Source organism: Electrophorus electricus, chromosome 23 (assembly GCF_041902795.1).
Source record: "Electrophorus electricus isolate QZ-2024a chromosome 23, ASM4190279v1, whole genome shotgun sequence".
Classification (NCBI taxonomy): Eukaryota; Metazoa; Chordata; class Actinopteri; order Gymnotiformes; family Gymnotidae; genus Electrophorus; species Electrophorus electricus.
The window spans coordinates 11,272,501-11,295,000 of NC_137519.1; the positions used below are offsets into that span (position 1 = coordinate 11,272,501).

At 44.0% G+C, this 22,500-nt stretch overlaps 1 protein-coding gene across 3 annotated transcripts in view; it reads left to right on the plus strand.

Moving 5' to 3' along the window:
* Window positions 1-22,500, plus strand: part of itga11a (integrin, alpha 11a) — a 40,167-nt gene that overhangs the window by 10,763 nt on the left and 6,904 nt on the right. For 2 of the 3 annotated variants that reach the window (XM_027017700.3, XM_081706307.1), the window contains exons 3-21: window positions 3,707-3,819; window positions 4,415-4,506; window positions 4,801-4,915; window positions 5,240-5,367; window positions 5,733-5,881; window positions 6,185-6,329; window positions 7,049-7,214; window positions 7,491-7,561; window positions 10,113-10,257; window positions 11,018-11,166; window positions 12,742-12,885; window positions 14,569-14,772; window positions 14,980-15,110; window positions 15,270-15,436; window positions 18,202-18,344; window positions 18,625-18,735; window positions 19,020-19,105; window positions 19,281-19,482; window positions 19,587-19,685. In XM_027017700.3, the coding sequence (XP_026873501.2) occupies window positions 3,707-3,819; window positions 4,415-4,506; window positions 4,801-4,915; window positions 5,240-5,367; window positions 5,733-5,881; window positions 6,185-6,329; window positions 7,049-7,214; window positions 7,491-7,561; window positions 10,113-10,257; window positions 11,018-11,166; window positions 12,742-12,885; window positions 14,569-14,772; window positions 14,980-15,110; window positions 15,270-15,436; window positions 18,202-18,344; window positions 18,625-18,735; window positions 19,020-19,105; window positions 19,281-19,482; window positions 19,587-19,685 (2,560 nt within the window). Of the gene's footprint in view, window positions 1-2,277; window positions 2,468-3,706; window positions 3,820-4,414; window positions 4,507-4,800; window positions 4,916-5,239; window positions 5,368-5,732; window positions 5,882-6,184; window positions 6,330-7,048; window positions 7,215-7,490; window positions 7,562-10,112; window positions 10,258-11,017; window positions 11,167-12,741; window positions 12,886-14,568; window positions 14,773-14,979; window positions 15,111-15,269; window positions 15,437-18,201; window positions 18,345-18,624; window positions 18,736-19,019; window positions 19,106-19,280; window positions 19,483-19,586; window positions 19,686-22,500 lie in introns of those variants that run through there. The other variant, XM_081706308.1, reaches the window with a different exon arrangement.

The following is a 22,500-nucleotide window of genomic DNA, read 5'->3' on the forward strand; positions in this document are numbered from 1 at the left end:
GAATTTGAAGTGTGAACGATGCTGCATATTGAATTAAACTCTTGCGGTGATAAGCTGGAATGCTCAGAGATGTCTTGGGAAAGTGAAAGCAGGATCCTGGAGTTGAACTGTATTGCTCAGACACAGATGCCAACTTAAACAGCCTGTATACAAATGTGAGGAGTCATGTAATGTTGTCAAGCCAGTGTCTTTAAAGCTGCTAGGAAGCACACAACATTAGTGGTCTTCACTTCTGACATTGGGCACAAGTACTTCCTCACATCCATTGCAGGCCACTCAGGTTTGTTGGCGTGGCCACTGAAACATGATCACTTTATTCAGTTCCTGTCCACACATAGCCAGCTTTGTGCAGTTTTTCGGGTCCAAAAACACCCTTTTGGGAGTGCAGAATATTTTTTTTCTGAGGTGATAAATGTGTTGGCTACTACCGGAATCCCATGGTCTGCAGAAGCACTGGGCTGTTTTGGGATCTGAATGGCTCTTTGAAGCGGGAAGCACTCTTTAGGGGGTGCAGCATAGCTGTACATTTGGTCCATCCATCTTTAGTCCTGCTGACCCAAATAAATGTTGTGCGTGTGTGTTTTTTATACTGTATGCATATTTATGCATGCGTGTTTGGTTGTTTTTAAGTTTGTGCTAGTGCCTATTCTTCCCATATACAAGCATGTTTTGGATGCTTGTTTCAGTCAGTTGTTCCATAGAATGTTTAAAAATAAGGCATTCATCTGCATTAATGCAGAGCCCCACTGAAAGCTTTTAAAGCCCCATCTGAACCCCTGTTAGTATTAAAACTAATGCCAAATACTTTCAGTCCACATGCATCCTACAGAGTTTTGCTACAATATCATAGTCTTTCTGCTGTTGCGATCTACACATGCTATTTGGATAGGAATAGAATCTGAGTGGGGGGTGGTTGGGGGATTGGAGGACTCAATAAAAGACCTGTGACTAAGAGGAAGGTCAACAGTGGAAACGCCCCTGACTTGGGTTAGAGCTTAGTAACATGGTCCTTTTAAAATATATATATTTTTGATCTGTATTTCTGATATGTATACCTTTCATTTTCCATCCGTCAGCATGGGCCATTGAAACTCAGATTCAGTAATGTCCGTCCCTCATGGAACAAAGTTTCAAAGGCTTTGCACACTCAGTTCTCTATTATCTAGTCTCGATCTGAATGAACGTTGAAACTTAGATTTAAAGAAAATTAGCATTGGGTCTGCAGAGTAATTACATAATCATATAAGGCTTGTGCTATTATTTAGCAGTGATTACTATCTAGTCCTGCAGTGACTCTGTGAATGATAGCTGCAGTCATGAGCTGAGAAGAAGAAAAGGTTAAAAGACCTGCAAGGAATTAGCAAGCCTCCCCAAATGTACCTTTTTATTTCCAGACTCTGGAATGCTGAGTTTCAGAACATGCATACCCATCACACACACACACACACACACACACACACACACACACACACACACACACACACACACACCAGTGAGTTTTTTATGTTTTTTATTTAGGTGGCAGTGTATCTCCCATGCTGGGCACTGACCTTTGCTTGTTTTGTTAGTCCTGAACACCTGAAGCAGCACAGAGCTCATAGGGTTGGAATGTAGCTGAAACACAGCCCCTGTCCAATGTGACAGGGTCATTTGGCAGGCCAGACTAATCAGTCCAGGCTAAAACAGTCAGGTTAAACCAACATCCATAACTTGGTCAAGAGCTCTGAAAGTGCTGCATTATTGCCGTTGGATTTGCTCTTGTGGAATCTGTACTTTAATGAAAATTATTTAGCAGAGTTACGGTCATGTCTGTGGAAGGAAGACAACCGCTCACTGTGCTAATATGGCATATGTGAATTACTGAACTGGTTAGAACTGGTTTGGCAAATGTTTTCATGTTGTTGATTAATAATTTATTTATTACGCCACTTCCCCCACAGCCGCAGTGTGGATCAGCATGAGCTCAGTCTTTCCTCTCATATTATGTCCTGCAGGACATCATTTCTCGCTATCAATAACGCACTTAAATTCAGACTGCAGTTTGTGGGTCAGTTGCGGTTTGCTAAGTGTTTATGGCTGAGGGTGGAGAAGTGTCTCCCTGTCCCTCACCCGCTGTCTGCGTAAACGCGATGAAACAGCTCCTCACTCCCCTCTCTTGCCTAAGACCTGCGAGCTTTGGTTTCATGTCCAGCTCCTCTTTCTCCTAACGGCAAAAACACCCACGGCTCATTAATCCCCTCACCTTCTCCCTTGCAGCCTTCCCAGCCAGCCGAGGAGTGCTCAATCCAAAGTTTTGTACACACGGAGTTTGGAGGAAATTATTTCCAAGCAAAATGCTTGAAACAGGGCTGTGTTTTATATCTGCAACAAACAAAGAGTCAAGTAACCCTCCTCTGAGCTAGTAGCATCCCAACGAATCAGGAGAAGTGAGTTATGACCTGCTGTGTGGCACGGAAAGCCCCTTCAGGTCAGCAGACTGTTGATGTGTGAGAGAAACTCTCCTTCTGCATGCATGCTTTTAAATGACACATTTGGAGCACTCCGAAAATGCTGAGTCATCTGCCAGTGAGGTGGATAAGACAAAATGAAGTTGAAAGGGGCTTTGTGATGTATGAGGTACCCTGAGCGCTAGACCTCAAGTTTTATTAGCCATTTGCTCCAAATGTACAGAACGAGTATCAGTGAATAAAAAACCTCAGTGTTTTAAAGTTAGCAAGAAACAGATCGGACAATCCACGAGAGCTCCAGTTTAAAACTTAAAGGTTAAAAAAGTGCTACTTTAAAAAATGTAAGTCAAAATATCTTGTCTTTTCCAGATCCTTTGTTCTCTGTACTGAGATACTATGAGACCTATTTTGTCTATTGTTTCTGTTGTTTTGCCTGTTATTGTTGTCTCTGATTTCTATTGAAAACCTTTATAACTAAGAGGATTTCTGAAGGCAACATTAGACTAATTTTAAAGTCTGGTGTTACCAATGTGCTTTGTTCTTTACAAAGTAGTTTCCTGATGTTTATAGGTCCAGGAAGGCCTGAACATAGTGTGTAGCCTTGAACTCAAGCAGATTTTAATTGGACCAGTGTCCTGCAACTGGTGTACTTATTTAGCTATGGGTATGTACTGTATAGGTGGCTACTGTCTTCCACACGTGACTGAGCTGTGCGTGTCTATGAATACATGAATTTGTGTGTGCGTGTGTGTGTGTGAGAGAGAGAGAGAGAGAGAGAGAGAGAGAGAGAGAGAGAGAGTGTGTTTTTGTAGGTCAGTATTTATGGAGCAGTGTGTTTATGTGCTATCAGTCTGGCTCACAACACACACCCTCATTGAGTACACAAGAATGCCTCACATACCTCCTTGCCACTGATAAAGTACACCATCCAGCTCAGTTTAAACACCCATCTGATCAGCCCATACTTCCCATACTCCAGCCACGAATATCCAAACAGCAAATATTCTCTCCATGATCTTCAGACTGACTCAGATTCCAAGTGTTTCACATTTTTGCAGCATTTAGCTGACACTTTTATCCAAAGCAATTTACAATTATGACTCAGGGGCCCAACAGTGGTAACTTGGCAGCGCTTGAACCAGCAACCTTCTGATTACAAGTCAAGTACTTTAACCACTGAGCTACCACTGCCCAATCACAATAACAACTTCACAAGCTTCCAAGATAACTGTGTTTCCTTGTATTGTATTTGCATTTAGGTTGCTGGTGGGGGCGCCACTGGAAACAAATGGGCAACATCAGACAGGTGATGTGTATAAGTGTCCTCTGAGCCGAAGAGCTGCAGGCCCCAGCTGCTCCAAACTTAATTTAGGTACTCTGTCTCCACCCCACATCCTAGCAAATGATCCCTTCAGTTATTTGTGTAAATGCACTTCGAAAGGGATCGTAACTTTTAACTGTGCCAGTTTCATTAGTCCACAATGCTTCCCTTAATCACTTGGCTAGAGCGTCAGGTTGTGGTTTGGGTAAAGTGTTAGCAGGTATGGTATGGTGGGAAAGGTTACAGGGGGATGTCCGTCATGCTGATTCATTCTTTCCTCTGTTCTCAGCTTGTATATATTTACACATCTGTGCTCCTGCATGTGTGATACATCTGTATGGTGTTGTATATGTATATAGACCGACATGTGGACAGGGGTTTTTGTGTGCGCGTGTGTGTGTGTGTGGGGGGGGGGGGGTGAGTGGGTGGGTGTGGGTTCGAGTGGGTGTGTATTTTAACAGCTTTACAGGGACCTCATGGTGTGGATTGTGGACTCAGCTGACGCTATCTAGTCCTCTGAAAAAAAAAAAAGGCTTATTTGTTTTTATGCGGTCAGCTTTGGGCCACAGCTTCAATTAGCACACATAGGAACAGAATGCTCATCTAAGGCTTATAAGGTTGTTTCATTGTTTTTGTTTCTCTTAAGGAAAGATATCATTGACGAATGTCTCTGAACGTAAAGATAAAATGAGACTGGGGATGACGCTTACCTCCAACCCTAAAGACAACAGCTTTGTGGTGAGTTAAGGAGGAGATGGTTCCTGATGGCTCCTCCATCTTCACCTTGTATCCAGCTCAGAGGCCAACCAAACCTTGACCACTGCCCACCTGCTGATTTCAGAACCGGGCAATATGAAATTACTATGTGTGGCAATTTTAACTGAGGAGTATCTGTGATCTCTACATTTGTACTGTATTGATGATGCAGCTTCAGTTAGCCCTTAGATGCAATGATGTCTTGCTGCGTTCTGCCGTGAATCTTCATAGGGTAAAACGGAGCTTGGGGGGTAAGTCTGGTTCTCCTGCTTTCAGGCGTGTGGCCCACTGTGGTCGTATGAATGTGGCAGTTCCTACTACAGCACAGGAATCTGCTCCAGGGTCAACGGCAGCTTCAAGTTCTCCCGCACCATTGCTCCAGCTTTCCAAAGTAAGCGCAGCGCACCTGCACGCTTCGCCTGTGGCCTGATTTAATGAGGAATGTTTTGGGTGGTGACATTTCTGTGGTGTTTCCAGTCTCTGCTTAGATCCTTACCATTGTTTTCCATAAAATGTGAGTGTGAGGTTATCTCAACATATCAAGTACTTGAGAATTATTCTTAATCTCTTTATGGAATATGTCAAAGTTCTAAAGATGCAACATTTGTGAAAGACTAATATTTAGTTTCTTAAAACAATTTTCAGTGCTTAGCAGTTTTAATGAGAATGACATTCTTAATTGCAAAATGTCTCAATTACAAAACTGTTCTTTCAGGATGTGAAACCTATATGGACATTGTGATAGTTCTGGATGGCTCTAACTCAATTTACCCCTGGTATGAAGTTCAAGATTTTCTCATCAACATCCTGCAAAAGTTCTACATTGGACCTGGACAGATACAGGTGTGCTACAAAACCGTGTCTTTGCTAAGGGCTTTGTTGGTTGATGATAGCATATTCTACTTAGTGGAGAAATTGAATGCACTTAGGTTTCAAGTGATGACTATAAACTCTACCTGATCTGGACTTAGTATCCAGGAATGTACCCAAGGTGTGATTTATTTTTTGCATTTAATAATACTTACAATAATGGAATGATGGAATAAAGTCTAAAATGACATTATTGACGTATATTTGCACATGCATGCATGTGTGTGCTTGCATGCATGAATGTGTGTGTGTGTGTGTGTGTGTGTGTGTGTGTGTGTGTGTGTGTGTGTGTGTGTGTGTGTGTGTGTGTGTGTGTGTGTGTGTGTGTGTGTGTGTAGGTTGGTGTGGTGCAGTATGGGGAGAAGGTAGTGGCTGAGTTCCAGCTGAATGATTTTCGCTCAGTAGAAGATGTGGTGAAAGCTGCCCGCAAGATAGACCAGAGAGGTGGGGAAGAGACCAACACTGCCCTGGGCATCAGTGTGGCTCGGTACTACACACGCACACACACATAAACACGCAAACATACGCTTTAAACATGGAGATACACATATGCCAGCACAAAAACAAATCCATCTACAGACAGCATTTTACTGATGCATTACAAAGAAACATACTCTTACTAGAAATGTAGTATTGAAATGCTATACAATACAATAGTATAAATGCAGGATTGAAAGCATAGAACTTCAATACTTGACTTTTCTCACCCTGGAGAATCTAACTGCAAATTGTTGTTAACAACAAGAGCTAAAATGGTTGGCCAGTGACTGCATACCCTGCATCTCCTCAGATCTGAGGCCTTTAAACGGGGTGGGAGGAGAGGAGCGAAGAAGGTCATGATCGTCATCACGGACGGGGAGTCACACGACAGTCCGAACCTGCAACAGGTCATCGAGGACAGCGAGAAAGACGGCATCATTCGATACGCCATAGCTGTGAGTCCACTCCATGCCACACACTTTTCATTCTTTTTGCTTAAGGACATTAGTAGATAACTAAATAAAACATCTACATGCACTGCTCACTGAACCATAGCAGAACCGTTTCAGTGAGATGGAACTGAAGCCCTGGAAGCCTTATGGACATTAGGTATTGCCAGTCTCAGTAATGTATGCTGGTTTAATACTCATCCAAACCTAGAGAAGCCAAAGAACTCTCTCTCTCTCTCTCTCTCTCTCTCTCTCTCTCTCTCTCTCTCTCTCTCTCTCTCTCTCTCTCTCTCTCTCTCTCTCTCTCTCTCTCTCTCTCTCTCTCTCTCTCACCTCTGTCCACTGTAAGAGCTGCAACTGTATGTGTGAATGGTCTCTTCCAAAGCAACAGGGCTAGTGTGCCTGGCGCTGGTCTGGTACTGATCAAATGCTCAGTTTCAAACTGGGATAATGAGGTGGACAGTTAGAGTTCAGGCACAGCTGCAAGGCCAGGGAACCTCTGACATAACATTTATTTGCTGACACCAGCGGAATACGGGACACGGGCTCATTCCCCAGTAGCAATATGTCTAAGCCTCTCTTAAATTGACATTACACTGGCGGAGCTGAAATGGAATTAGCCCCGAGAAGGATTAAGTTAAGGCATGGAAGGCGCCCCAGACTGGCTAATGGCTGGCAGTGGCAGGCTGCCATCTGAGTGTCTGGACTCTGTCCCTGCCTCTCAGGTGCTGGGCTACTACAACCGGCGAGGGATCAACCCCGAGGCTTTCCTCAACGAGATAAAGTACATCGCCAGTGACCCAGATGACAAGCATTTCTTCAATGTAACTGATGAAGCTGCTTTGAAGGACATTGTAGATGCTCTGGGAGAAAGGATCTTCAGTCTGGAAGGTAGCGGGTTCTCTGCTAAACACCTGCATGGTTTCATGGACCACGTGGCCTCTTGCCCACTACACAGTAAAAAGCTTTAGTCTATAAAACTTTTACAACATCTCCACATTGTTCTCAACTGTAAATCTCTGAACTTTGAAAGTTCCTCTATGTCATAACTCTTGCTAGACACTCTAAGGCTCAGCTGAAATGCAGCATAGGGAGTTCTAAGCCAGTTAAGGACTCCCTCACCTCCCTCTGCACTCACTCTGAGCTCACTGTATGCTTGGTCGGTAGGAACCAGTAAGAACGGGACAGCATTTGGTCTGCAGATGTCACAAGCTGGTTTCTCCACACATATAGTTGAGGTAAGCATTGCTGTTTGCCTGTCTTATCATTTTGTCTGCCTGTGTTCAATTGTCTTTTGTCTTTTCCAGTTCTTTCCTACACATACTGGTTTTCCATGACTTGCCATATCCAGGCTCCACAATTTGAGCCATATTTCTTGCCATGGCTCTTGAATTCATTGTTGTATATGACTCCCTCCCGTCTCTGTCACTGACAATGCAGACAGGACTTTTTTTCCCATCCTCGTTCCAAAAGACATGAATAAAAGACTCCGCTTTCTTCCAACAAGGGTGGAACACTAAAGTGAGTGGTAAAGAGGAAGTGTTCCTCAAGAGTTGGAAAGGAAAATTAGACCTCTCTTTTCCAGCATGCATTTTTCTCCCAGGCCTGCAGCTGATAGCAGTGTGAATGTTGCTGGCTCACAAGCTGACACAGCTGGCTTGTCCTCCGACAGTCCCCCGCACTCCAAACTGTAGCTGCAAGTCTGCAGAACCATCCAAGGCAATGCATCCAAAGCCCATGCCAGAGTGTACTGTAGTTTTACTCTCATTCTGGGCTGAAGGCTACCTATCTTCATTGGTGTCCAGGCTACACTTCTGCTGATGCAACTGCCCCGATTTTCCAATCCATCACCACAGATGAGGCCCAACCTGCCACGGGAATTATAAATATATAAGCTTTTGCTTTTGCGGGGAAAAAAAAGTAGCTAGGAAAACTCCAGACGGTGATCCCATCCTTCGGCCTACCGAAGGCCTGGGATAGCACTTGCTCAGAGGCAACCTGAGTGTTGAGAAGAGGATTAACTTCTTAACTTCTTGGAAAGGATCTTTGAGTTTTGGGGGGGGGGGGGGGGGGAACGCAGATGGTTTTTGCTGAAGCTGGGTTCTGCCACCTTAAAATATGGCTTAAGACATTTGAATTTAGATGTTCCACTGTGCTGTGCGGTCTTGAGTCATCACATTTGCTGTGTATGTTTATTTGCTTTGGCTGTTGGTAATCACCAGGGAAGGTGATCTGGGCCTTGCTGTAAACTGATGCAATAATGAAGCCTGATATTTCTTTATAACTAATTCCCAAAAAGAGAAAGAGTAGTATTAAATTGTCTTAGGTATAAGTTGTTAGATATAAGATATAATAGTAGATATAATAGTACATGATACACAGCATATCGACAGATCAAAGCATTTCATAAGGTCATAAGTCTAAATAATAAATTGTCCAATGAAAGCTTTTGATACATTTTTAAAACACTTAGAATGAAAGCATTTGGGAGACAGACCCTTTTATCCAGAGGGATTTATATGTTTATCAGCATGTACACTCCCTGGGACTCAAACCCATGAGCTTGGTGCTGCCAGCACCAAATGCCACCTTCTCTACCAGCACCAAACACACTCTAGACCCCTAATCTCAGAGCATGGTTTGGTCAGCTAATCGTACATCTAGTCTGATGTTCAGGTGGCGTGCTGACTGATATAAACAGCAGTGTATTCCTAACGATACGCTCACTCTTCTTGGTTTTATACTGAAAGAGTTTTTTTTATCAGATTGTTGTTTTCCTCTTGCATTTAGAATAGCATTTCAGATAAGGACCCCTTTTTTTTTTTAACTTATCATTGGACATCGTTACACACGTATCAAGATGCAGCAACAAAGCCATGATTTATGAACCACTGTGATTTGTCTTAGACTCCCTGTAAGGATCCTTGGTGCTCAATCTGGTGGTTATTAGCTCTGTGATTCACTAAGCTCAGCAGAGCACTGTGATGAGTCTGTTTCAGTTCATGGTCCTGTGTGTCCTCAGTGACTTAGTCACTGTTTTTAAATAGATCCTCAGATAAGCCACACAGTACAATTTCTGCAGTGCTGTTGTACTGTGCTGTCTGAGTTTTTTCTCATAGCCAAATAAAAGAGATTTAACTGCAGCACTAAAAACCGGGGTTGTTTAGAGTTTGTGCAGTTTCCATGGCAATACTCTTCAACACATATATACAGCCTTCCCAAAAATATGTACTGTGTGAAATGGTAGAGTTAGTGAATCACTATAATATTGATTTAGAATCAGTTCCAGTGGGCTACGAGGTATTTGTGGTGTTTTGCTATGCATAAACCGCTGGAAAATGTGCAGTGGGCATTTCACTATTTCAGACTGGCTGCTTCAAATTGACCTGGTCAGGCTGTAACGCAGTACAAAAATTGTGAAATATGTTCGTGAGTCAAAAAAGAATAATTGTACAGTCTTTCTCATGGCAAGCATTGTCGTGGCTATTGATTAAACATAGTTACAGTAATCCGCATAATTGTGTTTACATTATTTTTCTAGCAAATCAACATTTCTGTCAGTAATATTTGATTAATTTGACCAATTTGAGTCCTTTATGTACAATAGATTTTAATAGTTATTAATCACAGTAATGAACAAGGTTCAGTGGGTCTCAATTAAAGTAATTTTAGGATTAAGCTGCTGAAACTCAACATGGATGCAGATGCACATGCTGCAAAGCAGGAAGTGTGCAGCTGGCTGTCTGAAGGTGACATCATGGTGCATGCATGTGGTCGTCTTCCCCACAGGATGGGATCCTGGTGGGGGCGGTCGGAGCGTACGACTGGAACGGAGCGATCCTGAAGGAGACCCGTCATGGAAAAGTGGTCCCGCCTAAGTCCTCCTACGCAGAGGAGTTCCCTGAGGAGCTAAAGAACCATGGCGCATATTTGGGTACCTTCCTTCACCTTGACACACTTGCTGATTCAGCAGTGTACTACTCTGGTAGATATCAGGAAGATATCTACGTTCATCACTGTGTCAGCCAAACATCCCGCTGCTTTTTTTATATTTATCTAGCTCCTCGATCTGCCCCTTCCTCTCCCTCTCTTTATGCTCCCTGCATTGCACATCCTCTCACTTTCTCTGTCTCTGTGGGTTCTCCATCTCGCGCTCTGTTGACGAAAGCCATGTAGTAAATGTATGCAGGTTCTGTGGTTTACAGCTCTGTCTATAAACTGCTCTGCTCATTTGCTTCTCTCCCTCTCTCTCTCTCTCTCTCTCTCTCTCTCTCTCTCTCTCTCTCTCTCTCTCTCTCTCTCTCTCACTTTCTCTCTCTCATACATCCACTCATGAGCGGTAGGGTAAAAGCCCCACTGTGCCCCTATAACCAGATCTCCTTGTGTCTGAGTAAGGCTGATGGCTAAATGATTGGAGGTTTAGTTGCAGTGGTATCTCTTCTGCATTAGCACACAGCACCACAGGGACCTCAGGCTCTGCTGGCTGCACCATTCGTTCTCAAAGCTCAACAGCTGAAATACTGCAGAATTTTATTTCATACATTCTCTTCATACTGTATATTTTTTACTACTGTAAGATTTAGTAAGGTCTATAATATTATTTTACATTAGCTGCCATATTAAAAAGAAAAAAAGTCATTTTTTATTGGTTTATATTGATAGTTTAGTTTTTCTGCCGTTAATCATGGCTTTAGGTTATACGGTGACGTCAGTGCTGTCAGCACGGAGTGGGCAGCTTTACGTAGCCGGAGCTCCACGTTTCAACCACACAGGCAAAGTTATCATCTTCACCCTGAAGAACACAGGGGAGCTCACCATACTGCACTCACTGAAAGGCCAGCAGGTACTGCAGCCGCACAGCCTTATGGCACAACCGCACAGCCTTATCGCAGAGCCTTATGGCACAACCGCACAGCCTTACCGCACAGCCTTATGGCACAACCGCACAGCCTTATCGCACAGCCTTATGGCACAACCGCACAGCCTTACCGCACAGCCTTATGGCACAACCGCACAGCCTTACTGCACAGCCTTATGGCACAACCGCACAGCCTTACGGCACAACCACACAGCCTTATGGCACAACCACACAGCCTTACCGCAGAGCCTTATAGCAAAACAGCACAGCCTTAAAACAAAGCCGTACAGCACAACCTTACCACACACTGCTTCACACATCTAAACAGCTTTACCACACACTGTTTCATGCAACTACACACCCTTCCCACAGATCAACTCTGCCTCACAAATCTACACAGCCTTAGCGTACACTGCCCGCACACATCTATTCACACACAAGCCATGGGCGTTTTACACACACACATTCACACATTCTCACGCATGGACGGGCACATTTACTGCCTGAACCATTTAGGCTGATGTGCACTTTCCAATTACTCTGAACATTTCAGCTCTTCGTTTATAAGCTTACAAAGCCTAAGCATTCCCTTTTAGTTTGCCAGACCACTGGACGATCCAGAGGAAATGCGCTTTCCACTGTAAACACTGTTTACTCTTTTATAAACAGTAGCACAGAGACCAGATATCCGGCCTCTCTGGGTAAACAATGGTTGACCCCCGTGCTGGATTGCAAGTCAGTGTCAACTGAGAGATGACAGAGTGCATAAAATGCAGCGTATCTCATGCCAATATTCCTGAGAACACTTATAGCAGAGTACTGCTTCAGTAGTGGAAACTAGCATCAAGGAGCCCAGGCTAAAAATCCAAGAAAGGCTGTAGTAATGTTATTCCCACACAGCCACAATGATTTCTTTTTGGGGGCCACGTAGCAGTCTAGACTCCATAGAAAGCCCATGTGCGTCCAATCATGGAGTGCATTTCAAAACACAGACACACACAAACATGCCCCATGCTGACACAGAGGCCATTCTGCAACTCATCTGCTGAGTTGTCATTTCTGTGTGTTTAACACTGTAACGTCAGTGGAGAAAGAGATTTAACAGAAGGTATTTCTGCTTGAAGAAAAAGATTTATTCCAACTACAAGTTAGCAGAAAGGGAGCTGAACTTAACTTGGGAGGGTAACCAAAAGACATGCATTCCACGAAGATGGTAAGCACATTTCTGCACACAACTAAATTAGACTCAACTAAACTGACCCACACACATACATACAATTCGACCATCTCCAACTATTAATAATGCAATTTTAACAAAATCACGTCTGTAGAGGTGCTCTGCAATCTGGGAGTCCTCACAGTGTTTATCACTGCCCACCCTATAGGTTCGGAGGCGGATGCTTTTATGACATTTGTATGTCCACATCATATACAAGTCCATGTCTATTAACTCAGGGTTGTGTTAAAAAAACCCCCCAAAAAAACAGGTTTAAAAGGTTTGTGTTCTGTGTTGCTGTGATTCCCACACACCTGCAGCCTTGACTCTCTGCATCTGTACAGATTGGCTCCTACTATGGCAGTGAGATTGCTCCAGTAGACATCGATGGAGATGGAGTCACTGACAACCTGCTGGTCGCTGCCCCTATGTTCTTTAGCAGAGGCTGGGAAAGGGGCAAAGTCTACATCTACAGAATCACTGAACAGGTGAGCACACAGCAAGCCCAGTTTAGCTGTACGTCAGCAGGGCAGAGGAGTACAAGAGCAAATCATAGTCTTTAAAGTAGATTTTCAAAATAAAGGTTATGTCATGAAAAATGACCTAACCTTACAAAAGCAATTTACAGTTAAAAGTATTTCTTTTGGTTTATGTATTGATGAGGAACATTTGTGGCCAGAGGTCTTTTGTGCGATAATCTCTTACAAGCAGAAAACATCACTAATCTCATATCCGGGGTTTGAACTGAGCCCATTGCAGTTTTAAAATGGTTCTCCCCTGAGTCCCTTATTAAGATCCTCTCAACGAGAGACCACAAACAGACGTTTGGCATCTGCCAGCCTGGGTTTCACACCAGCACCGTGCCGCGTCCTCCTTAGACTCCAAGTGCGTGCTGGACCCGGCAGATCGCGTGGTCCCTCTGGCACGATTGCCTGCCACTGCAGGGAGGCAGCGCCACTCTGGTGGCTGCGCTCAGGCGGCTGCACATTGCCGGACGGTTCCTGGGTCTGAAGCAGAGCTGCGGATTGTCCTGCTTCTCTCTTCCAGCTGGACATGTTTTACCATCCGCTGTTTGGAGCTCGCTTGAAGTTAGGCAGTAGGATCCACCAGGAGAAAAAAGGAAGATGCAAGTCCAGATTTCATGATTTGTCAGCTAAATGTTTTTTATCACTCCAGAGCATCTGCAAGTTAAGGGGGAGAACCACTGTAGAGAAAATTATTTCAACCCAGATTCAAAGTCCTTAGAACACAATGTCACAATGTGCATTTCAGTGGATACAGTATGGCCCGAGCTGCTGATTTCGAATGACATATTTATGTCGCCAGTCCAGTGAACAGAGGGCTGACCTTTGGGCACATTTGCATTTACGTGCACTAAGGGGCTGAGAAGGCAGAAGGAAAAGACAGAGGTGGTATGTTTATGGGCTCAAAGTGGCCACTAAAGCCCAAGGGCTGCTTCTCGTTCTGCGTCTCACCCCTCCCTCTGCTGTGCTCCCTCTCCCTCCTTCTCAAGAGAAGAAAAAACACGAGTGATCTCATGTGCTTGGAGTCCCAGGGCAGTATATTAATGAGAGAGGGATGGTATTCCCAGAGAGGAGGGGGACGTGTGCGGCTAATTGTGCTCCCGAATACTTGGCTGACATGTAGAGTCTTTGCTATGAAGAACTGCACTTTTCTCTCAGACTTTCCGTCCTTAAACAGACTAATTGATTTTAAAGGTATGGCAAATGTCTTCTCACAGACTTCACCTTCTCTGTAGGTATTCCTGCAGCCAAAGACGCTTAAGTGGTAATCACTCACATTTTATTCATTTGACCTTGCAAGTCTGGCCACGTTAACAGACTGGTTTCCGTATTTAGATATCCTCTGGGAGTGTAGTGCATGTGGTATTAAAAATATTTTGATGCACACCATAAGGTTTCAGGCTGTTTTTACTGGAAGAGGCAGAAAAACATTTTGAATTCTTGTATACATATTTGTGTTTTGTGTTTAGCCTTGAAAAAGGAATTTTATGTAACAGGCAATAAACAAGAGAGAGTTCTTTAGAAATGTGACAAAAAAAATGCTATCCACATGTAAACCTATTTGGTGGGTCTCATGGCACACGATGAAAATTGTAAGTGCTCTCACATTCCGACACTAATGAAGCTCCTTGACCTGTGCACTTGCAGCCCCGATTCATCCTGGAGGGAGCGCTGGAGCTGCCTGACCTGGGTCAGAATGCACGGTTCGGCTCTGCGCTGGCCCCAGTGCCGGACTTGAATGGAGACTCCTTTAATGATGTGGTAGTGGGAGCTCCACTGGAGGATGAGCACCGAGGTGCCATTTACATCTACAACAGCCATCGCAACCGGATCCTGCGCAAGTATAAACAGGTAACAAGGTGCTACAGACACTGAGGTCATGGGTTCAGTTCCCAATACTATCATACATAAATATATAAGTTGCTCTGAATAACAGTGTCTGACAAATTCTGTAAATATAATTCAATTGGTTGCAATGCTTGTGTTACCTCTGAACTTTACTGAAATGGGGACAGAGGAGAGTTCATTTCAAGCAGTTTGTCTTTCCATCTCCCTCAGAGGATCGGTGCGACAGAGCTAACCTCTGGTTTGCAGTACTTTGGGCGGAGCATTCATGGGATGATGGACATGAATGGAGACAGGCTGGTGGATCTGGCAGTGGGGTCCCTAGGAGCAGCTATGCTGCTCTGGTGGGTGAACTCTTAGCTGTCAAAACCCAACCCGAGGCTGTGTGCTCGGAGGAAACTGATGCTTTCATCCTGACGCGGCCCAGACCCCAGAAAGTAAGGCCCCCTGTGCATGTGACCCCCTGTCATGACCTTTCTCTGCTGTCTTGTCCCATGTCCAAGGTCCCGCAGTGTGATCCGCGTCCATGCCAATGTGCGATTTGAGCCCAGCAAAATCAACGTCTTCAACAAGGACTGCCAGCGTGGAGGGAAGGACGTCACGTGCATGTCGGCCATCGTGTGCCTGAACATTACTGCCAGGACTCCTATCAAAGCCACACAGGAAGTAGGTCAGTCTTCAGGGTCACCATCTAATATCCATAGTAACGCCATGGCAAGGTGCCACAAAGACTTCAAAGGTGGATGGAGTTAGTAACTGGAAGTTGGTGAAGCCTATTAACACTTTTTATTATAAGCCTATCCCAGATCTAGCAACTGCTCATTAAAGGGAACTTAATATGGCTTTTGTGAGCTGGGACCATATGTTTTACTGTTGGATCTCAACATAGAATATTTTGATCACCCAGATAAGTACTTGGAAAGAGTTCTTTCTCACACACAGACTTGGTATTGCATAAGAGACTACAATTGTTTCCATAGCTGTTTCTCTTTATTTAAATGGATGAGAACTCCTTTTTTATTAGGGCATTAGTGTTAGTGGAGACAGTAACCTAAACAACTACTGCCTCTTCACAGCTCAGTTCATCTGAGGTTGCCAGGAAGAGCATTTTAGGGCTTTAGAAATACCAGCAGGAGATGAATGGTTTGACACACTGTGGGCTTTTGATCATTTAATGGGCTTGTTGACTCAAGCCCTTTCTTGGGAGGAAAAACCTACAACTGCAAAGCAAGTTGAGGTGAATCTAGGAATCCTGGATCTTAGATTATAAAGTGAGTTTGTTTTTGAAATAGCACTGAATTAAAGTCTAAAATAACACAGAATTTAAAAAACTGATTTTTCACTCTTCCCTACTTTGATAGCATGCTGTGTTTAATACAAGGTGGAATATCTTTTCTTGATATAAATTGGGTCCAAAACTCTAGTAGTGTTTAATTCCAGGCCAGCCATTCCACTGTGCTCTGGACATTCAGAAGGTTGCAGTTAATACAGATTGCATTTTCTTGTGGGTCTAAACTGGTGCCTGCATTATTCTTAGTGTTTCTACGTGTCCCTTACATCTCAGTTCCCAGGCACAGTGCCCAGTGCCTCTGTCTGCTCCAAAGCCAGGAAGCCCCGGTCTTGTGGCAGTGCTTTGCGGGACCTGCGCTGAGTCTCTGAGGGTATTATGGCATGTCTAGCCCACATGCAGTGTGACACAAAGCCTCTCTGCTCACAGATTTGTGTTTTAAGAGACTCGCAGCACAGATTCGGTTTCTCCCTCGGCTCTCGGGGCTGCGTGTTTTGGGTTAACCGCTGTGACCCCGGGCATCTCCATCATGCAGCGTCCTACGTGTGAAATGAAGAAATGGTTGTGCACACGTTTGGTATGGAATGGTCAACAAGGGAGGCAAGCTGATGGATTTGCTGACTCACTAAATGGAGAAGCACACTTTCTTTGTGCTTGCCCACCACTGTCATGCCTGATGCTAATTCTGTTCACATGTGTGAGGGAGGCCATGGTGGGCCTTTGTGGTTATCTGTCATCTGACTGTGGAAATCCGTCCTCAAATACACTACGTTGTAAGCTTCAAGCAAGTCTTCATGGCATTCTGTTTATTGAAATAAATCTTCAAAGTTTATCATGTAGGTTACAGCCGATTTTGTGTTATATCTCATAGAGTTTCTTCCCTCAATAGAGTGTATCCTCTTAAGGTCAATTTTAAGAACGTAGATTTGAATGTAGATCTTTATGACCTGTAGTGTCAGAGATGTGTTTGTGACTGGACTTCACCATGGAGTTTTACAGGCCATTTCTTTCTAAGACACAACAGAGGGTTGAGCAAGACAATGCAAATGCTGGATGTCTGTTAAAAACCATGATCTACTCAGTGATGAGGTAGTACACTCAGATCACTCAATGTACTTTATAAAGTCTCAACTTAGCAATTACAGATCTAGACTGACTTGTGCTTGTTCTTTGCCAAAGACCTTCATGTACTTTAAATTCCTTCTATCACTGCATTCATATGTCAGAGATTTTCCTGGGATTATATTTAGTGGCTCTTAAATCAGGGCTCATAGCCATAAACTGCACGGGCGCTGCATGCATTTGGTTTATTTCTGGGGTTTCATTAAGAAAGTTGATGTTGCACACAGCAAATCCACTTGTGTGGAGGCTGAGGGCCAGCCAGTGCAGGTCGTTACACAGTCATGAACGCTGGAATGTTCTAATCGATGTTTTTGCAAGAGTGGACCATACTGACATCTACTTCCTACTATATACTACACTGACATCACTTTCTACAATTCCTACTCCCTACTTCCTCAGTTGGGAGCGACTGTGAAACTCTGGGTTACTTTTGATTTGCAGCGTACTCCCTTTCCTGAAAACCAGAGAGAGGGTTGGATGGGAAAACTTCAATAAGAATGGAAGTGAGGAGTTGGGAATTTATAGTAAGAAGATATTGCACAGGAAGAAGTTTCAGTCATGATCATTCTGTCAAACCTCAGCTGCTGAGTAACTGAATTATAATTTATGTCAACATACCTGATCGAAATATTCACTCACCGGTCACTTTATTAAAAACACCTACCTTGTGCTGACCACAGAAGCACTGCTGACCAAGTATTTGGGTGGTGGCTCATTCTCTTAACACTGCAAAAACTCTGACATGGCATTGACAGGACTGTGGGGGTTGACCCTAGTTTATCAGGCATAGCAGTTTGATAGACACCCACCACCCAAACACATCCAGCCAGCAGCAGTTCTGTGCTCAGAAACTGACCATTACTGAAGGACTGAAGGATGAGCACATCCACAGGCCACAGATCACTTTCAAGTGATTTCTAACAAATTGTCATTTCTAATATAAGTAAGTGTATGTCAGTGGATGTAATGATTTCTGGCCAGGCCACGTTACTTGCTTAAAGACCTTGCTCCATGTGTATCTCTAGCTTTTTGGTACAGCGCCATGATCGAGGAGAAGCGCTTTAACCCCCGCGCCGTCTTGGATGATTCGGAGAGACAGCAGCAGCCACGGAACCTCACACTACTCTCCGAGCAGGAGGCCTGTGAGCACATCTACTTCCACGTAACGGTGAGCTTACTGCTCCTCTTTCCTCAGGAACATGCCGTCAGATCGCCTCACACCAGTTCGGGGCATCTGAAGACAGAGAGGGTCATGCTTATATGCAGCTCTCAACACTCCTGCAACCCATCGGACATGGCTATGGCCCCACAACAAACACAACACTAGATAGTTGATTAAAAGACAGTTTGTGCATCTTCATTCTAAAACCCTGTGAGCCAAAGACAGCACAAAAAATTTTCAATTCAGTGTATGTGAGCGGGTTGACATATTCCCTTTGCTATTCCAGGACACAGTGGACTATGCCAGACCCATCATATTTACAGTGGAAACAGGCTTACAGGATCCAGACCATGGTCCCACGCTCGATGACAGCTGGCCAACCACCTTCAAAACCCAGGTCTCTCGCTGCCATCTGTCTCTGGGATCTGTGTTTGCTCATATTTGATTGTATAAAGAAAATGGCAATCAAATGCAGATCAGTTGGTAAACAAAGTAAGCATGACATTTGCTAGTGTTTGATTGAAAACTTCAGCAAAACAATGTGTTTTAGTTGCAGAAAATCATATGGCTAAACACATAATTAAGGGCTTTTATTTCTCTATGATTCATTTGTTTTTCATGCCACTAGTTCATGAGTTTGATGTTTGTCTTAGTTGTTTTTTGACGTTGTTGTTTTTTCAGCTTCCTTTCTGGAACGGCTGTGATGAGGATGATCACTGTGTTCCAGACCTGGTGATACAGTCCCAGACTGATCTAATAAACCGAAAGTATGATCACAAACACACAGACATACACCCAAGTATGCACCTCATAAACATGCATACATACATACATACATACACACACACAAACACACAAGCACACACACGGACACACACACGTGCGCACACACACACACACACACAAACAATCATACACATTTATACTTCTCGCCTACATTAGGCAGTTCTGTGGGGACGCATTTCGCGCAGGCAGTGTGTTGTGTCGAGGGCCCCCAGCTGAAGTCACTGAGCGAGTGATCGAGGGCTCCCGGCGGAAGATGGTTGTGGACACTCGATTGGAGAACCAAGGGGAGAACGCTTACGGAGCCCGCCTCAACATCTCATACTCCAGAAACCTTCACTTCTCCAGCCTTATAGTGAAGGTAGAACACCAGACACTGCTGGCATAGCCATTACATCCAAATGGAGCACTGAGAACTCTGCTCAATATTTTCCTCTACCAGAAGTGACTTTGCTCATTGTGCAGGATAACTCCGACACAAAGATCAACTGTCGCGGTGGGGACAAGTGGAGAAACCAGAAGCTCTGCAACGTGAGCAGCCCCTTCATGAGGGCTAAGACGCAGGTGAGCAGCCTCCCGTCCATGCGCCGAGTCCTGGGCCCCTGAAACTGGTCTGAGGTCAGTGTGACTGCATGTACCTTTGAACTATTATGACCTCTGTGTTTCACTGTAGTAGAAAGCAAAACACAACTTCATTCATATAAAACTGCTCAAAACAGTCAGACCTAGACGTCTGGTGCAGCTTATTTACCTTATTATGTGTCCAAAAAACCCTCTCTTGCCTGTAAATGATGTATGTACTCAATACTTTCCTATTTTTGCTGTTTTGTTAGTTTGATATTCTGTTGAATAGAATAACTGCTACAGAGTTCTGTTTTTTCCACACAGAAAAGTTCAGAAAAGATATATGGCAATTAGAGGCTCATGTTTGACTGATGCACTTCATGAATTACTGCCTACTACACCAGTGTTTTGAATGGTTGAACATGGTTTTGAATGGGGTTTTGCACTGTAAGATGTAAACTCAGGCCTTGGTCGCTATGTGGTAGCACAGCTCTCCTCAAATTCTTTTGTGGTTATTTTTGCACTAATGTTTTATAGATCCACTAAAGCTTCATAGAGGCTTACTTCAGCCTTTCTCTAATTAAAGACTCGAGAGAGTGAATGCAAAGAAGCATCAGTCCTCACCCCATAGCCATACTTATCATACACTGACAATGACACACAAAAGAATGAACAAGAGTGTGTGTGTGTGTGTGTGTGTGTGTGTGTGTGTGTGTGTGTGTGTGTGTGTGTGTGTGTGTGTGTGTGTGTGTGTGTGTGTGTGTGTGTGCATAAGGAGTGGGAGGAAATGTTGGACAAGAAAAAAGACATGGGATGTTCCGTAAGACCACAGCTTCCAGCAGTGGAAAATGTGTCCACTGTGGTAGTGGAAAAATTAGTAGTGTCCACTATGGTAGTGGGAAAATGCTTCACTCCAAAATTTGGCTTTGTGTCAACTTCCTAATGCCTGAGTGCAGTAGGAGTAGAGTTCTGTAATACAGCATGGCCAGCATTTAGAACTACCAAAGAGGTAGAAAAATAATAATGAGTAGCCATGAACATTCTAACTTAACAAACCACACAGGAAAGCAGTTATCTTCCCCAAAAATATCAAAGAACAAATACAGGCACAAAAACATTTTGCTTGCATCAGTAAAGTGTCACTGCCAAATGATTACAGCGCAGTTCCATTTAGTCAAATCTATATTTTTAGCATGTGATCATCATTCTCATCCTCTGATTCTTCTTAAACTTGAGTGAGGAATCTTGGTCTATCTTTATCTTATCTTGATGTGGGTGTTTTATCTACAGCCACAGAGAGTTCGCTCCAGCTAGAGGCAACCTGGTCATAAGTCTAAAGACTGTAAATGTGGCATGTGTATGCGCCACTAGCAGACAGATGCTTTATTGCTGTGTGTGCTAATGCTGACCTTACAGAGGTGAAACTGAGGAGCTCCACTCTGTTTCTGGGACCTTCAAAAACAAACCTACATGGAGGTTACTTTCTACAACAGTGCTGTAGCATGCTGCCAAGACCATCAGTTGCCTGGTCATGTCTTACTTCACCAGAACAGATGAGGGAGAAAGAGAGAGAGCATCAAACAGAGAGACTGCTGGGGAGACTCTCTCTCTTGCTCTCTGTCTCTCTTTATGGCTATGGCTAAAATACTGCACAAAACATTAGGATACTCTCGGGGTCATCTGCACTCTAAGACTAGGAGGGTAGTAAGGCTCATTCTGTTTGGCAAAATCCATAAGCCTCTGCTTACACTTCTCCAGTACAACTTGAGTGAGGGCTTGAAATTTGTCCAGATGGTGACTGTGTCTCTGGAGAGAAAAGCCCCAGAAGTCCCTGAACATAAGTACAGAAATCAGCTCACCACTGGGCTCTCGCTTCAGTGGCAAAATGGTGACCTGCTTTTTCCTGTTTGGATTCATTGACCGGATGTTTTGGAGAAACTCTACTGGGTATTGGAGCTGTTGGAGATGTGGTTCAACTTTGAATGGCCTATGAACAGGTTAAGAAGCTACTGAAGAAAAAGACAAGAGGAAAGGCAAACAAAAGAGTTCCCATACTTTCCCAGGTGTCACCAGAAGGCAGAAAGTATTTTCCTCTGTTTGCTATTGTTTCTTCCACATGAAAACAATTTTGGGGTAGAGCAGTGACAAAAGAATTACCCAGAATCCCCTTCTCTTCCTGTGATCCCTGTATCAACCTGTGCCCAGGAGATAATGTGGCACATTTTGGTCAGCCCCACAAAACATAAAGACAATGAGGCCTTTACCCTCGCAACATCACCAGTGCCAGCTTTACACGAGGGTGAGTTGCCTTACTCACAAACATGCACACATCGATTCTTCCCTACATGCACACACATGTGCAAACATGAATGTGTGGTAAATTTCTCTTACACAAGTTTGGCGGGGAAAAAAATCATATCCAAAGTGTGTGGTGGGAATGGCACCAAATTCCAGCACCATGATGTCCTTGACCCTGCAGGGTCAAGGAATACTGCAGTTATCAGAGCACCATGATGTCCTTGACCCTGCAGGGGTCATCATCATCGTGCTCTGATAACCGCAGTATTCCAGATCGAGATACAGCTGGAATTTGGTGCCATTCTCACCATGCACTTTGGATATGATTTTTTTCCCCGCCAAGCTTGTGTAAGAGAAATTTACCACACATTCATGTTTGCACATGTGTGTGCATGTAGGGAAGAATCGATGTGTGCATGTTTGTGAGTAAGGCAACTCACCCTGGTGCAAGAGCCAGTGCCAGCTCTGAGTCTGGACCACAGACTGACAGCAGGTTATTGCCAGCTTCACTGCTAAA